This window comes from Osmerus mordax, chromosome 19 (assembly GCF_038355195.1).
Source record: "Osmerus mordax isolate fOsmMor3 chromosome 19, fOsmMor3.pri, whole genome shotgun sequence".
In the NCBI taxonomy this organism is placed as follows: Eukaryota; Metazoa; Chordata; class Actinopteri; order Osmeriformes; family Osmeridae; genus Osmerus; species Osmerus mordax.
This window is the reverse complement of record NC_090068.1, coordinates 8,169,894-8,187,786: the sequence shown is the minus strand read 5'-3', so window position 1 is coordinate 8,187,786 and position 17,893 is coordinate 8,169,894. Positions and strand designations below refer to the sequence as shown.

Below are 17,893 nucleotides of genomic sequence, written 5' to 3'. Positions count from 1 at the left end.
ATTCTTTCACAATGGGAGAGATCAGAGGAGATACAGAGGGGAAGTAGGTTGTCATGGCTCTGGCAGGAATGAACATAAGTCAAAAGCCAGAGCAGTAAAATGCCAATGCTTCCACCTCACTTACAACACAATGTTCAAAAGTAGCGTCGTTGCCGGACCCAAAGAATAACTGGAGGCTACAGCATTTGGAACTTCACAACCCCTCAATGAGCAGGTGCTTGTAACCTGTGAGATCAGCCTTGTCAAGGGTGAATGGATGTCTGGAGGTGTGTTCTCTTCACCGACAGATTCCCATCAATCAGAAACGGCAGCGCACGACTCGTCAAGAGATTCATGTCAGTTTCAGCAGTCCAATTAAAATAGCTCATGTGATTTCCAGTGTCACATCATTCATTTGGTTGACAGGTTCTGAGTATTTCTGTCTTGTCTTGATCTTTGCAAAAGTTGTCATCTGGTACAGTGAAGCTGGTATGGTAGTTACTCATCCATAATGTGTTCAGTTGATGGCGTTTGTATTTCATTCCAAATATTCAGTTCCAGAGATGTGTATCTGTAGATTGATTCAGCCTCTCCCATACGGTAACACAGTACCTCTGATCTCCTCTGTTCTAATCTTTCAAAGGACAGCAAGGTCACACACACACAGACATCCAAAACACCTTCTGTAAGCACAATTCAAGATTCAGTTTGACCAATGTCAGAAGAATTTTCCAATATCAGCACGCAATTTGATCCCATCGATTTTAAGAATTATTGATGTGTAATGAGTGTTACTTTCAGCGTCTATTCCCCCTCTGTGAAATTCCTGTGAGTTGGAAGCATATTTTTATCACGTCAAGTATGTGACTGTTCAGGAAGTCCGTTCAGAATGTGGTCCTTTGTCAGGAAATGAAAGGACATGAAGAAGTGGCACTACTGTCTGACTGACTGGACCATGTGACACGCTGCTTATGGCGCAGCGAAACAACCCAGGGACATCATGCATCGTTCTCTCCATTTGTCAAACCCAGATTCATCCCCGAGCTACATTCCACTGGGAGGGTCTGGAACATTTTTGATGTGATTTATTCCATTGTCCCTGGTCCCCCATCCCTCGTCATCCCCCCCTTCCCCCCCACCCCCCGCCCCCCACTCCTCCATCTCCTCTCTCTCCGTCAGCTTTGACAATCCCGGCCTTTGTTTTAGCGAATGAGAAGCAGCATTCTTCCAGAGCGATGACCTCCTCTGTCTCCACAGGGGCTGACACTGAGGACGTGACCCTGCCCACCCTGCCCGTGGATTGGCCAGTGCCCGGACGTTGTGTCCAGAGCAGGCAGCAGCCTGTCTAGTCCTCCTCAGTGGGCTGACCACTCTGCCCTGTTCACTGGTGAGGAGGATGCAGACCTGATGGACCTCTTTGACCGGGAGCAGTAACACAACAAACACATCATCACAACAACAACAACAAAAGACTTGGACTTTTGGACTCTGCATGGGAAGAGTGGAGGACCCTGTGTGAGTACAGTGTGCTGTATACATTCATGGCTGCTCTGAAGTCCAGGTTTTCTGGCAGGGCCTGAACCTAGTATGTATCCTATCTAGTATCCCAAACCCTCTGTCGCGTAAAAGTAGTGTAATGCAAAAATTATTTAATTGTATTAAAGTATACAATTAGACTTCAGAGTGAAGCCAAAGGCATCAGTACAATAAAAGAACAGACCATGCATTCATAACACAACACATATCTAAGTAACTCAACTACAGAGCAATCAAAAACAGTTAAAATTAGCCCCAGGTCAAGGTCTTTCCAAACTTTATGTCTGAACAGAGATCAACTCTGTCGTGATCGTGGTTCTCTGTGGCCCGATGCAGATTATAATAATAATGACAGCTGTCTATCGTGACTAGACTGACTAGCAGGCATAGGTTGATGAAATAATGATAGACATCATTAGGATTTGACTGGCTTTGACGAGGGTTAATCCTGGATGAGAGAAAGCTTTTTTCTGTCTAAGCAGATTCATCTTTATTATAGAGGGGACAAGTGCAGATGTGTTTGGGTATGGCTGTACAGTTCAACAGCACGGTAATCCTCTTGACTACTCTGACACTAGGCCTCCCCAGAGCCCAGTTGAGGTGCAGGGAGAGTATGTCTCTGAGTTCTCAACTACTTTCTTAGCAATTATAACAGCTATCTGTCCTCCTCCCACCACACTGATAGGTTGATACCTATGTGGACCCAATGCAATCTAACGTGACGGTTATTAGAACAGACTACACTCGGATGGATCTCCCTACGGAGGCGGGATTTAACTGACCCTGACTGAGAGGTCGGCTACGAAAGGGCTAGCTATTTATAGTTGTGGTGAGCCGTGCGCTTCATGAAATACATGGTAAGGAGCTTTCAATCTTTCTAAGTGCTAAATGTGCCCTGACAGTCTGGTCTTTTTCCCGCTCTCCTGGCCTCTGATCTAGTCTGGCTGTTTCGGTCGTGACTGGAGGATGGACTGGGCTCAGGGCAGCCGGTCTGATGCACACACACTCTGCCTCCTGTGACACCTGTCACGCGCGCCACCCATGCCCGACAGTCGATGACGTTAGTCCGATTGGTTTGGTTTGCATTCATCGGAACATCCCTGTCGTTGTGGTGATCGACACTGCCGCTCTTCCTTTGCGATTCTCAGCGTTCTCAGATGTGCACTCGGATGTTTCGTGGATGGGGTCTCTCCATGCCTTTGTCATACAGCAGAGACTTTAGAACATGCAGCACCAGCATGATGACACTTAGTGCTTTCTGTGGTTTATTGCACTCTCGTTACAGTTAGCTGTACATTCATCTTATACTGTAAGCTAAAGATTGTTCTGGCACCAGTGGTGAGGCATGAGAGGCTCTAGTAAATATATGGAAATGGATTTCTCTTTTTATGATTATTTCTTTTGCCCAGGGGTCCCATTTTGCCACATCTATTGATGATAGGAATTTGACTTCATGGCTCAGAGCCTGCATATAGAATTCACATACAGTGCAATTCACAGCTGACCTAATTTGCTTGGATGTGCTGCCTGGATGTGCTGTGTGTGTCCGATGGATCAAAATAAACAGATTCATTTGTGACTTTAGTATGTATGAGTTACACTGAAATAAATATGCCAAGCCATTCCCCATCTTAGAAATCTCATCTTATTTTATGTATCTGAAAATCATTCCATTTGGTGAGGTGGGAAATGAGTGCTCCGAGGGCAAGAATCAATCTGGGCGTTTCAAAAGGATGTCAGGGTTCAGGTGATGGTAAAGCTCTTTGGTAACCTATACCCAGGCTTGCAGTATTTGGTGAGCACAGCAACAGACTAAGGGTTAGTGAAGAAATTGACAGCTGTTATGTGACATACAACACTTTATATAAATAACCATGTGAAGTAAAAATATGGTAGTTCAGTCTTCGCAAGTCTAAAGGAAAATATATTGTATAATCTAAGGCCCCGACTAGAACAATGGCTAGGTGATAGGAATTAACAGGCAGCAACAAGTGTTAGTTCGAGACTGATGACTTGAAACAGAGAAATAGTGTGGCTGTCCTGTGGTAAGGAAAGAATCCTTTTGTGTTGCTTTTCTAGGTCTCTGTAAATCGATGGCATTGTTCTTGATTTATGAGTCTCTTGTCTGTGTTTGTGCATTCTCAGCTGATGCAGTTTGATTAAAAGGCCCGCAAATGTTTAGACAACCCACTCAGCCCACCGGAGTTTATGGCTGGACTGCTTAATTGGAACCATTTCCACATGTAATGCTGCATCCCTAGTGGTTCCCATTAGTTGGTCGTCCTGCTTCCTCTAGTGCGGTTAATGGTTTGGTTCCTGTCCAGCTTTCTGTGTGTGTGTGTTTGTGTGGGTGTGTATGTGTGTGTTTGTGTGGGTGTGTGGGTGTGTTTGTGTGGATGTGTGTGTGTTTGTGTGGGTGTGTGTGTTTGTGTGGGTGTGTATGTGTGTGCGTGTCCTAGTATTGGGTCTTTCTGTGACGCCTCAGTCACCACAGAGCTTGGTTCTGTCAGTCCCCTAAATAAATGGCACAAACAGAGCACAAACTCCAGCACTGCCAAGTCCAAACAAGAGCTACAGCTGCCAAGCTTTCGATAAAGTTTTAATGATCTTCATCATGCAAATCATCCAATGAGAAATCAGGGATGATGATCTGTCACATACGATTCAATTTACCAACCCAAATCAGTAACATCATACAGTACATACAATCTATATTGGAAGACTTCTAACCTTAAAACATCAAGGAAGTGAGCACATGGCAGCACTTCATGATGCAAGCCAGAACTCATCTTTATTAACATACTGATACCTTCTCTGGCCAGTTGCCATGGAGGAGAGGAGAAATTCTTGAATTTCAAAGGCATGTGACACTTTGAAGTCAAACGGGAGATGATCTCTATGTGCTTGCTGTTGAGTAGGGAAAGCCAACTTTCTAGCATATAATTGAGTCCACGCTCATTAATCCATGGCTCCAACCACCCGAGATGCAGTATGTAGACAGAGTATTTATACAAAAGGATTGTGTGAGACTCAACCCACATCTTCGCCAGAAATACCAGATATCTTAGTGATCATGCATGAGAGCACATTTTTCCTGATGGACAGCACTGAAAATATACATTTGACACATTATTCATTAAGCAGAAGCTTTTCTCCAAGGGGATAGAAAAAAGCTGTGCATGTGGTCAGAACAGCAAATAATCAACTGTCACAAGTCCAACAGTATTTCAGTGGTTAATGCCAAAGAAAGGTCTATATTGACATGTTTGGAAATGTGGAGTGTTCTTTCATTTCAATGCTCTCTAATATCTTTGGCCATTTTCATTGAAAATATTGTCTCCAAAAAGCAACAAGCCTTTGAAAGATTGGTTCAAGAAATACAGAATATATTAGTCCCGGTTGCGCTTTTGATTGTGTTATCTCCACACACAGCCAGTCTGAGTGTGTGTGCATCCTTTTGGGAGGCTTATGGATTGAATAATACACAGCTACTGGCTGATTTGTGGGCTATTGTGTTGCAGTGGCATTTACTGCAGAGGTATTGTCCCTGGAGTCCCATTCTGCTGTTGACAGTTTTCAGTCTCCAAGGATGAACATAGGCGGCTCAAAAAGCCGTCGTTCAACATTTCGGTTAACTTCGTGATGTGTCTGTTCACGTTCTTGGCAGCTACGAGCAGAGGAAGAAACACTGGATCAAAGCATTATATTTTATTACACCACCAATAAGACCACGGTACGATTACACAAGATTCCATAGAATATCAGGCCGGGAGAACCGTGGTTTCCAATAAACACTGATTTACCTGCATGGTAATCGTGTTCTGCATAATGTAGGCTGTAATAATTATTTGCATGAGGGAGCTGTATTTTTTTGCATAATAATGTGCTTTGACAGTGTTATGAGCTGTCCTATACAGTGGATCAGTAACCCACACTGGGTTACACTGATGGACACTTATATATGAATCTCACAGCAAACAGTAGACTGCTGGGAGGCTGAGGGTCTGTGATTGGAACAGCTTTCCTCTCCATTGTAGAGTAACTGCTGGTAGCCTGAAGCTTCCTGTGGCTGTCTTTTGTCTGCATGCCAGTATAGAAAGTACTCTCCTTGAACTGACCAGATGGATCCGTCTACAACGCAGGACATGTAGTGTTCCGTTTATTACAGCACTGGCCTGCAGGTGCAGCATAATTGTGAAATAAGTCATATGGACTGGGGGTTCTAAATTACTGATTGCTACCATATTCTGCATTGTCATTACCTTGCCAATATTAATGGCACCTCATTAACACAGCAACCCCATTAAGACCGGCATGATGGGATAATTACCCACCATGCCAATGGATTTTTTACACCGGGGTTTGCATCCTCTAATCAAGGATTAATTATACCTTAGTGGCTGTGATTAATGAGAAGACAATTGGTCTTGATCCCATGCTAAAGGTGAAGTAGGTGATTAGCTGTGCTCTGCATTACTTCTTTCCACTGGTCAGAGACATCTACTGAATGTGGCGTGGAAGGTAGAATCAATGTCATGTTGTGGTTCCAGCAATCAACCAGCTCTGAGCTCATTGGACGAGTTTGATTGTTGAGTTTGTTTATCGCTTGTGTTTCACTCCGGGAGCCCAGCAATCTCCTGCAGTGATTCAGGCACCTTTTTCTGGTGTCACAAAAGACGCTGGAAATCAGCAAGTCAAACCTACACTTGATTCAAATCAAACATGCTCTAACTACGTCAACAGCGAAGGAATAGTCACAGGTTTAAATCATTTATATTTACCACCATAGCCCTAACTCTTATGAAGGTAAATCAGAAAACATACCACATCTTCTGGCTGGTTGCACCTGTGGAGTCGACTAGCAGGTCATGTGTTATGCCTCTGCGGATTTGAAAGCTTTGTGTCATCACCTCGCCTGCAGTGAACCTTTAGATCGCTTTGGGCTTCATGATATCTGCTTCAGGCTGTTTTTTTTGTGACAGGTGTAGTCCACATTCACAGTTTGCCATTCAACCCAACATTATGGACTCCAAACACTCTTTTACAGCCTACTGTCACAGACCCATTGCCTTAGATCACATGCAAACAGAGGAATTTTGTTGTGTTTCAGATTGCCTTTTCATGAGGCGATGAAAGGACCGCTCGCAGCCCTTCCTGACCTATTTTCGGGTGTGTAGTGGCTCCACTGGGGGCAGCGGGATCGTAAATCGCAAATGTTTTTCTGCAGAGCTGACCCTGTGAGCCAGATCCTTGTATGGTGATTCAAGCTGACTTTTCATGGTGGCACAAAGATGGTTCATTAGAAGGCTGCTTTTCTACTTCCTGGGCCAGCTCATCATGGCACTGGCTGGAGGGGGGGATGCACTGTCTTGTATTGTATAAAGCCTTTTAGAAAGTCAGGGATCACCCTCACTCTCTCGAGTGTTGACTCTATACTGGAGACGTCTTTCAGCAAGTGTTAAGGTTGCAACTTGTTGTCTTTGAACTGTTAATAAGCTGCTAATAACATCCATGAATAAATATAAATGTCCTCAACCTTGATCATTCAATAGACTCAGTTCAACACAAGAGCTGAGTGTTTCGATTGATCTCTATGTCCTGACAAATGACTTTACTGTTGGGTACACGGTGAACTTAATCAAAAACACCTCCTTCGTACCAACGGTTAAAATACAGCGGCAGGGAGAAACTGCATGTATTATTAGCACAAACCCACTTCCTGTATTTTAGCAAAGGGTTTTCAAGTTAACATCTCCATTTTAGCTTTTGTATTGAGTGGCGTTCAGTCTGACCTTGAAGCACCCTCTGTGATGTGTGCCGCAGGTAATGACGTGGCTCAGGTCCGACCCCGGAGATGCCGAAGAGACGGGACATATTAGCCATCGTGTTGATCGTGTTGCCTTGGACTCTACTGATCACCGTCTGGCACCAGAGTACCATCGCCCCCCTGCTGGCTGCTCGAAAGGGTAATGGTCATTTTTGGGAGCTTCTTGTGAGAATTCATGGTTTCACAAAAAGCTGCTAGCCAGATCCAGACTATTTCATAAAAAATATTTTTGGGAACAATCTCACCAATTGCATCTTGCCAACCGTGCATTCTTTCAGATACCGAAAGTGTAGAACTGCAGTTTTTAAAATCTCAAATGCCAACGAACCCATTGCTGAGCCATGATGGATGGAACTTAATATTAAATCTATTTGGTGGCAAGCCTTCAGCCAATGATGGATTTCTTATATTTACATTTCATATAGCAGCTAAACTCATTTGACTCATCTAGAAGGCAAAACATTCTGAAGAATAAGTGGGTTTTGACATCATGTTCTTCCCTGCCTTAGATGACAGACATGAGAGTCGGCGAGACTCCCGGAACACCTTCGGCCTTAGGGAGCCCTGCTCCATGGAGAACCGAGACATCGTGGAAGTTGTCCGCACAGAGTACGTCTACAGCCGGCCTCCGCCCTGGTCCGACGTGCTGCCCACCATCCACATCATCACCCCCACCTACAGCCGACCCGTCCAGAAGGCGGAGCTCACCCGGCTGGCCAACACCTTCCTCCACGTCCCCAACCTGCACTGGATCCTGGTGGAGGACTCCCAGAGGAGGACGCCCCTGGTCACCCGGCTCCTCCGGGACACGGGGCTCAACTACACCCACCTCAACGTGGAGACCCCCAGGAACTATAAGCTGCGTGGGGACATGAGAGACCCGCGGATCCCCCGGGGAACCATGCAGAGGAACCTGGCACTGCGCTGGCTCCGGGAGACGTTCAGCGTCAACAGCAGTCAACCTGGCATCGTCTACTTTGCGGACGACGACAACACCTACAGCCTGGAGCTGTTTGAGGAGGTGAGCTGTCGCGCGCATTCCCGCTCCTCATCGCCAACCCCTAGATAGGCGCTATTTGTACTTTGCATTGAAATGCGAAATGAAGAAAATGAAAAAAAAATTGGAATGTCGTTCTCAGTGAAGTAGCTCATGCTCTCTGTCTCCATTCTAGATGCGTTCGACCAAAAAGGTGTCGGTGTGGCCTGTGGCCTTCGTAGGAGGCCTGCGCTACGAGTCCCCTAAAGTCAACACCCTGGGGAAAGTGTACGGTTGGAAGACTGTATTTGACCCACACCGGCCCTTCGCCATCGACATGGCTGGCTTTGCGGTCAACCTGCAGCTTATTCTGTATAAGCCTCAGGCCTACTTCAAGTTGCGAGGAGTAAAGGGAGGCTACCAGGAGAGCAGCTTACTGAGGGAACTGGTCACACTCAATGACCTGGAGCCCAAGGCTGCTAATTGCACTAAGGTGAGGATGTTTTTTTGAGGGGGTGTTAATTTTGAGAAGCAAAAATATACAGGTATTTCACGATCTTTCTTGATTAGTTCAGTCTAGAGACTGTGATCATATGACTCTGGGCACATGCAGTACACTTGTAACATACTATATGCAGCCTTAAAATAACACTTCCTGAAACTTAACAGCTGTAGTGTTCAGAATGGAGTGCCAATTCAATTTAAGCCTAACACATCTTTAACTTGCTCTCTGAGTGTGAGTGTAATAGTGACTGAGAAATGCATTTAACCCTTGTGTTATCTTCGGGTCGTTCTGACCCATCAGTCATTGTGACCCACCGTCGTATTGCAACAACTTTACCGCATACAAAAACAAAGTGAAGCATTTTCTTTTAACCGTTGGGCTGTCTCAGACCCCCCACATTGCGAAGGTTAAAAGAAAATTATTTTTATTTGTTTTTGTATTGGGTAAAATTGGGTAAACACAACGATGGTTCGTTATGAACCTTTGGGTCATGTGACCCGAAGGCAGCACGAGGGTTAAGCAGAACAATCCTCTAATGTCCTCTCTGTTTTGAGCAGGTACTTGTATGGCACACGAGGACAGAGAAGCCTGTTCTGGTGAATGAAGGCAAGAAAGGATTCACTGACTCCAATGTAGACATATGATACTTGGTCTGATACCAGGTGATGAAAGAGATATGTAAATGACTCTGACTCCCTGGAGGGCTGGCGGAGGGCCGACACGCTCTCCTAGGCCCCCCAGGGACTTGACATGAACCTGGAAACCTACTGTAGAATCGAAGCTTGTCCTGCTGAATATGTATTGCACATTTGTTATTCAAAATGTAAGAATACTGGATAGAACATGTGTTCGCTGCCCACTAAGCACACTGGCTTTTCAGGTACCTCCTCTGGCTGGGACAGTGGAGTATTCTGGCTGAGTGAGGGAGTCAGTGGTGCTTGTACTGTACAGTTCTTTAGGTCCACCCCTGGCTGCTATGGTAACAGTTCTAAGAGGGGAGCCAACCAGTCCACAAATACAGTACTGTAGCACACAGCCTCAAACACGGGCATCAAATATCAAAGCACAAAGTCACAGAGGAGAGCAATATTCAGCTGAGCGCATTGGCGCCCTGATGACAGGAAGGCTGCCAAGATGAGCTGGCCAGAGAGCAAAGAGAGAACAAGTCAGGCAATGCAGAGCGCAGGACTCATAGACGCTGGATCCAATAGGAAGCATCCTCCAACCAGCCAAAACAAGCCAACCATCCCATCAGTGTTCTCGAACCACACATTGGACCAATCAGTGGCCTGGTGGTCTCTCCTCTCTGTAGGGGGAGCTGGCCCCGGTTGTCCAGGCCTGGCCTGTTGTGGGGTGTGAAGCAGGAAAGAAGAATGGGGGCCTTGTCTGGCGGGGATCAGCAGTGACTGACAGACTGGTCAGGGAGGACATGAACCCATCCCGTGTTCACTGTAAAACACTGAGCTATTCAGACAGCGCCCTCAACTTCATTGCAAATGAGACACACGCATGCAGACACTCAAATGCAGACACACACACACACGTACACACAAAGCAGGGAGAAAAATAGCTAGTCTAACACTACGTTACTGTAATCAGAGCTTCATTTTTTCCCTTCCATTCGTATGCACACATTTCCTGATCATGCAACACTACTGATTTTGTTTCAGCACTTTCATGTTCAGATCAGGGTCTTCTGTACAGATTACAGTATATATCACAGAGTTCTCCAACAGAAATTATTGATATTTAAAGGTATGTGACACTGCTGAATTTAATTGTAGTGTTAGTTACTGAAGTATTATATCACAATGGACAAAGCATTGTGTAGTCACTGGACATCGGCCAACTAAGATTCTTCTTTGATTTCCATGTTTCCATTTTCTTTCAAATGTGGTGCCAAGGGGCCATTATACACTTTTTGATTGGATATTCAAAGGTTACTGTAAGTTGTCAAAGAATCTGCCTGCAATATAAATGAGCCACTGTAATTATGTACATATAAATAATAAAATAAAAAACACTACTCCATCTGCCAGGGTCTTTCTCTTTGTTGGATGGGACTGTGATATCTTATTTTTCCTTTGTTAATAATCAAAGCATTGTTTTCGATTGCTAGACTCTGACAGCTTTCATATAGTATTGGTCTCTAGGGAACCAAGTACTGAAATTCCTCCATATTGTAGCAACAGACAGAACAGTATCTATTTCCCCCAGCTGTCTAGACAATTTGGCACTTTGGGACTGGGATGAAAATAACAATCAGTCCGGTTTTACTCACAATTGTATTACAACCATGTTCGACTACAGCCATAATTAATACATAAAAACTGGGGAAAGGGAAAAGTTAAACAGGCACAGTTGTCGGCCAGCCAACATGATCATCACAGCTATAGAAAAATGGCATTAAGGTTTTGGAGGCTGTTCCAATTAATTCAGTCAGAGTGGCATTTTCTTTAAGCACAACTGATATTCACCCAGGGACTGAGTTGAGCTCCAGTAGTCACCCCCTGCAAAATGTCAAGCCCTTTTATGTTACAGCAAAATGCAATTCAGAGGTTGAATCCATATTCAGCCTGGTCCACCTGTAGCAGAGCGTGGTTTGAGTCACTGGATGTCCACAGCCATGCCCAGGTCAGGAACATCCTCAAAATGGACCTTATAGTCTGCCTCCTGCTCCTCAAACATGATGACCTGAGAGACAGCCCACAAAGGTGAACACCAGAATATCAAAGTGACAGGATTAGAAGAATGTGCAGGGTTTAAAGGTTGGAGAAGAGTGTTTGGTAGTAGTATTGTAGTAGTAATACCTCTACACATGTGTTAAAAATTCCACTAGCTTTATATTGTTTCATTAATAACTGTGTTAATGTACATGTGACAATAACTTTGAACCTGAACTACCTGGTTGACACCACTGTTGAGGAAAGGCCCAGGGAGGTAGAGAGTTTGCTGGGGGCCAATAGACCAGTACCGACCCAGGTTCAGTCCATTAACAAAAAACACACCTTTTCCCCAGCCCTAAAGACATTAGAATCATTAATAAGATTAAATAACTATCAAACTGCAACTTCAGTTATTTATAATTGACCTGAATATTCAACTAAACTGGTACAAAGGCAGTGTAGTGTAGTTAGCTTAGACAATACATGGTAGAGCTGGTTTGTATTTACCCACCGGAAGCTTAACAAAGGTGTCGCTAGGATAGCCATACGTAAACAATCTGCCCATGAAAAACCCTGGGAAGCTGGGAATGTGGGGAAGAGATTTCCATGGTGCCAGGTAGAGGCTGAAATGTGTTTAAATACAGTAGAAGGTGTTAGGTATCTGCTGCATACAGTGCTTTGGAACAGAAAATGACAACTGAAAAAGTGCAAACCTGTCAACGAAACTTGTTTTCATTTCCAAACTGTAGATTGTAAAATCCCGCAATGGAACATTGTTCAAGAAAATGTCTCCTACTAGACCTACAAAACAAAATAAAAAAAGGTTTAATCCTCAAAATAAGCTCATTTATCACAATTTCTATGATTGTGTGATATATAATTGGTTTTCACCTTTGCGTTGATTATCAAGAGCTTTCCCATTTTGCACTCGCCCACAGTTCTCTACCAGCAGACTTAATATCCTTTTCCCCTGCAGGGCGAGCATGACTTTAGTATTGGGCTGACTTTGTATCGGTTCAACCATTCATCTCTGCCATAAAATTAGATATTGACTCAAAAAAACTCATATCAGATTTTAAAGCAGATTCCACAGACCACCTTGATGTCGTACCTTACCATCAGGAACTGCTAGCTCGAGACTTTGGTGCTTAAAGATGCCAATGTAGTGTCTGTCCACAAACACCTAGACATAAATATCCCGCCTGTCAATAACATGCCCAGCCATAGGGATTCCTGTTCTTCTCAGTTATGAGAACAGGTTTCTTGAGACTTACCAGTGCTCTGTCTCGCACATGGTCTTCAGACTTGAGTAGACCTCCACTTGTGATGGTTGTCTCATACAGGGCGTAGCCATAAGACTGGCCATTCCCATTGTTGACCGGAAGATTCTCCATGTTTACAGGCGTTGGGGATTTAAAAGGCTTGGGGACAAGAAAGAGATGCACCGATCCTTATTGCCCTCCTGAGGAATAATCTGCTGACATGGATCATGTGTGCCCATCCACGCACGCACACACACACACACACACTTACATCTTCAGTGAAGCTCAATGCGTCCCACAAGGACAGATGGTGGTACATGATGGCTGGCTCGTAAGCCTCCCTCCAGCGCAGGGCTGGCATGTCTGGGAGCTTCTCAACTCCTGCAGGTAAAGATTAAGAGAGTCACCAGGCAACAGGGTCTAAACAGGGCCTCCTCTCTCTCACATGCTCATCCTAGTCCTTAACGCAGGCGGCGTTCCTATCTACCTGTAATGGACTTACTGTGGTAGCGGCTGAAGAGTTCCCTTAGGAGGTGGTACTTTGGAGTGTATTCCCCTGCTTCCGACAGGGGAGCATCATAATCTAGACGAGGACAACGACGAAAGGTTCACTTCGGGTGAGTTAATGAACACTGCCACTTAGTGGTGACTTGATGGAATATCACAGGAAGGAAGACAGAGGGACAGGGTGACCCACCGTAGCTTGTGATCAAGGCCTTGTAGGAGGGATTGGCCAGTGCTCCACTCTGGAAGCCAAAGCTTGTCCCTCCATGGAACATGTACAGGTTGATGGACATGCCTCGTCTCAGCATCTCCCGCACCGAAGACACCATGTCTGCACAATAGTGACATTTCCAAAGCTAGCTAGATGGACAGTTAACTTAGCGTCACACACTACATACCAGCAGAATTGAGTCATGCAACGTATCTTACCCTCAGGGGCGAGAACATGATGGAGATCTCCCCATACGTCAAACCAACCGGTCCAGTACTCCATCACCATCACGGGGCTGTTAGGCTGTCACCAATGACAACATAAACAACCAAAGGCATTCTCTTTGAATTCAGGGAGCTGTCAATCATAAATGCTTATTGATTGCATATGCAACTAATGTTGGAAATACCCAACGTGGTTTGTGCATACCTGAACAGCATTCAGATATTCTATGTTTCCCTGATTTAATTTCCGAAGATTTACAGCTCGAAGGGCTGGAAACAAAATAAGACATGAGATGTGTCTTTGATCATGATATACAGTGTGCCAAAATGATACTTAAAATATGAGTAAACCTAACACATTGTTATGATAATCTGTGAATATAGTATGAACGTTGTTTATACAATACCTCCCGTTACGCCCCCTGCCTGTAAGCCCTGGGGGGTGTCTGATGTAAGAAGGAGCTCACTGATCCCTCTCGACACAATTGCCTTTTTAAAGCAATGCAGACTTTTGGCACTAGAGACTTTACCAACACATCATGACCATAATGTGTGTGAGTGTTTGAATGTGCTTGTACAGTATGTCTGCGTTTACCTCCTTGATGAAAGGCATGTAACTGTCATCGCCTTTGAAGGATCCATATTTACTCTCTAATTGAACTGCAATGATGGGACCTCCCTTTTTGAACTTAAACAAAAGAAGTGATTTACAGGGCTAAGTTTACAATTCGGCCATGACAACAACTGCAAAGGAGATGTGGTGGTAAGCAAAATATACCTGTAGTGGAACCATCTTTGGAATGAGCTTGTCAAAGAATGTGTTCACTGCCTCAATGAATCCTGGGTAAGTAGTTCTCAACCTCATGTTACCATCCCGGAGAAGCCAACTAGAGAGAAGGAGACAGTGTAAGGGTACAGGGATAAAGGAAGTACTGTGTATGTTTTGAAAATGATTTGTACAAATGTAAGTAGTTCACACACACAGAGAAGATGAGTGTTGTTGAGTTATGTGAATCATAACCCCCACCAGCCCCACCTCGTCTCTATCCTGCTTTCCTTCCCTAGAGCATCTAACTTGTTTATAATGGTTCCCATGGAAACACATTACAATTAAAATAGAACGTTGTGCAGCAAGTTCAAGTGGCCTTTGTGTGAGTAGATTCACCAACCCCCTAATTGTGTTAACTCAGGAATGTTGCAAGGATAGGATACTCACTCTAAACCACAGAACACTTGGGATTTGATCCCATACACAATACACACCATATTCTCTGTAAAGAGTTACAGATTATTGATTGTATTATAAGACAGCGACATTACCTTGGCAGCCCTCCTAGGTCTAACTCTGAGGAACTGTAAGGGCCTGGACACAGAATCACCCACAGTCCCAGATCTGCAGCCAGGTTTATATAGGCTCTGGGAACACAAGAAAGTGACATGCAAACATACAACAAAACATGTATTGACTGTATTACACAGTCAGTGAGGCCAACTATTTACAGATACACTGTACAGCAGAGATTGTCTCCGAGTGGGAAATGCCCTTGATGCATAAGATGTTCATTACAGACTACATACGTACACATCCTATTTCCAACTGTTTGAGGTGCGCAACCTTTACTTAGCAACTACTCCTATCTCCTGAGGATCCTCACAGTAATTGCATCTCAAACTGTTGTTGTGGAAATGTTGCGGTCGTCAGGTGAGATGCATCTGCTACCTCCTCCCCACAGCATTGCAGCCCAATAAATGAAAATGCCTGATACCTATTCTCAGAAGGGGCTGCTCTCACTGCACTTTGTACCAGGTATTCACGTCAGGGGACCGAGGAGAGAGCAGCAGGTGTTTGCCTTTGCACCCAACAGATACAGCTGCAGCAAATTTGCATTCAGTGTTGTTTCATTTGCCTGATTCATTTGTGGTGGTGGAGAGGGGGTGGGGGGTGGGAGGGGGGGTTATCAGAGTGTGACAGAAGCAGAAAGCTTTCCTTACTCTAAGTCCAAATCCGTTTGAAACTGGAAAACGCCTCTCGCCGGCTCATGTAAACTCCAGGGTACATATCTATAGAAGAGAGACGGGTCGCTTTTAACGTTCAACAAGTGGAATGATGATTCAGACATTAGTGAAAATATGTGTAGACAGAATACGTACGTGGTGAGTGTGTTGATGCCACACGCCCTCATCTTCATCATCCGGTCCCTCCAATAGGCTCTGGGCACCCGGAAATAGTGAATGGACCCCCCCAGGATGCGGAAGGGTTCCCCCTCCAGAGTGAACTGGGATGAGTTGGCACGCAAGCCAACCTTCCTACTCATTGTCCTCCTCCCAGACAGGAGACTGGAGAATGGGTTGTAATAGTGATTTGGGTCATACACATTCAAGTAAAGAACTCACATACATTCAAATCAAATGGAATTGACAGCAAAGGATTGGAATTCCTGATGGAGCAGGTTCAGTAAGCTATTGTAAATGGGTGACACAGGCTGTTTGTATATTTGGTATGAAGATACTGGCATCACACTTTACTTTTTTCGCGTGGACCGCATTTACAACCAGTTCTTCAACATAAAGCTCATAGTTTTTTCCCCCGAGATCAAATACGGTTATAAAAACACGCAATTGATTTGCAAGTTGCAGCCATTTAACATTGCCAACTTCACAATTACAACATTACAACATAAACACTGTTTACGAGAATTCAGACGAAAGAAGTTTAGGAAAAATATGGATCGACTTACCCGATGCCCCTGTACATGAGAAAAGCAACGATGCTCAAACAGAGAAGTGCATAATGTCTTTTATGGGCATTCCTTATTCTTAGAACAACCATTGATCTGCTCAGGTTTGAATTAACAAAAACAAAATCAATTCACAGATTGCATGTGAGAAAAGGACTTCTTTCGCGATTTCAGTGTTTATTCCACAAAGTGAGAGGACCACACAGAATTAACGCCAACACAATAAACTGATAGTCCCAACGATGATCGCACCGCCCAATGGGTGGCTCTTATTAGATCGTTTGCATAAAAGTTAGGCTAATGAAACACCGACAAAATGTTGAGTAAGTTTTGTGGTTTGTGGGTTTAATCTAGCTTTGTGGGTTTCTGCAAACACTATATTAGCCTATGCTTCTTAAGATTATTTAAGATTAGAAGTGTTATGTGGAAGTTAACTAGACGTACATTTTGTGTGTGTTTGTAAGATACAAAAAAGTGACCGTGACATACTAGGCCCCTTTTCTTGATATAGCTTAAATGTTATGAACCCGGATGCCTAGGAAGTGACAGGTGAACCCAAATGCAACACTCAGATGCTGATGTGATATGAACCAGGTTTATTGTAGCCACACAGAGGGTGATGATGGTGAGGTCCGTGTAAGCCAGACAGGAGGGAATGAGGAGGGAGCCGAGGTTGTAGGTGATGGAATGGGTAGCCGATGATGTCTGTGGTAACAAGTGTCTGTTTGGGAGGTGAACTGGAAGATGTGGACCGGAGTATTGGTGTATGTGACCTGGAACACAGACTGGACAGACACATACAAAACCAGGACTGGACAACACAGAAACATAACACTCGGTTACTTTCAAGACACTGTTTCTATTAGTTAATTGAAAGCCAATATTAATGAATAAAAACATCCTGGGATGCACTTTATGGCTTTACGATTTGGCCTGTTTAACCTGGTCATGTAGCTCTGCGCATGTAATTTTACTATATTCAAAATACTGCCACAGATGCATGGTAAGGCCTACCTATGTGTCTTGGCTGGGAGGGCACCTGTGTTCTCTAGTCTAGGGCTATTCAAATAAATGTTGAGGTGAAGAGTTATATAGGCCTATTCGAGAAGCTCAATAACTTTTTCAAAATTGTACAGAAAAATCTCAAATATACACCATATTATTCTAATAATGTCTGGCCTACTTCCACACCCATTACTGTTATTTGTGTTTAAAATTAGGTAGTGTTGCCTTTTTAAGCCCAACGGCATTGATTGACACAACTGTAGATCGTTTGAATTGAAAGTAGCCTAATAAACATGCATTTAGAGAAGTTAGTCTTTCACTTTTGGGGTCATGCAAGAATGGCCAAACCGATCTGCATAATATGTCCTGTGGATTCCTCAGACAGTTTGATATAGACATTTTGTGAATTATTGAGCTTTTATATAATGTAATATTTTCAACAGTAGATGGTAATCTGCCC

At 44.2% G+C, this 17,893-nt stretch overlaps 2 protein-coding genes across 3 annotated transcripts; one reads left to right on the top strand and one right to left on the bottom strand.

Moving 5' to 3' along the window:
• The first annotated feature begins 1,364 nt into the window (after window positions 1-1,364).
• Window positions 1,365-10,839, top strand: b3gat1b (beta-1,3-glucuronyltransferase 1 (glucuronosyltransferase P) b). 2 transcript variants are annotated; one of them, XM_067257006.1, is made up of 5 exons: window positions 1,365-1,494; window positions 7,339-7,481; window positions 7,852-8,363; window positions 8,515-8,811; window positions 10,136-10,839. In XM_067257006.1, the coding sequence occupies exons 2-5, from the start codon at window positions 7,370-7,372 to the stop codon at window positions 10,391-10,393; spliced, it is 1,179 nt and encodes a 392-aa protein (XP_067113107.1). In that variant the 5' UTR covers window positions 1,365-1,494; window positions 7,339-7,369; the 3' UTR covers window positions 10,394-10,839. The 2 variants fall into 2 exon arrangements, with proteins under 2 accessions (XP_067113107.1, XP_067113108.1); XM_067257007.1 differs by having other exon boundaries at window positions 9,381-10,267.
• A 163-nt stretch (window positions 10,840-11,002) lies between these two features.
• On the bottom strand, window positions 11,003-16,512 carry LOC136963204 (beta-galactosidase-1-like protein 2). The gene is made up of 19 exons (XM_067257254.1): window positions 16,429-16,512; window positions 15,842-16,027; window positions 15,683-15,751; window positions 15,011-15,106; window positions 14,469-14,577; window positions 14,286-14,378; window positions 14,098-14,179; window positions 13,896-13,960; window positions 13,685-13,769; window positions 13,449-13,586; window positions 13,254-13,334; window positions 13,023-13,129; window positions 12,764-12,910; window positions 12,601-12,672; window positions 12,381-12,459; window positions 12,203-12,290; window positions 12,001-12,112; window positions 11,728-11,844; window positions 11,003-11,517 (listed from the first exon to the last, which is right to left on the bottom strand). Exons 1-19 carry the CDS (start codon window positions 16,443-16,445, stop codon window positions 11,431-11,433), a joined length of 1,830 nt encoding a protein of 609 aa, XP_067113355.1. The 5' UTR covers window positions 16,446-16,512; the 3' UTR covers window positions 11,003-11,430.
• Window positions 16,513-17,893: the final 1,381 nt, after the last annotated feature.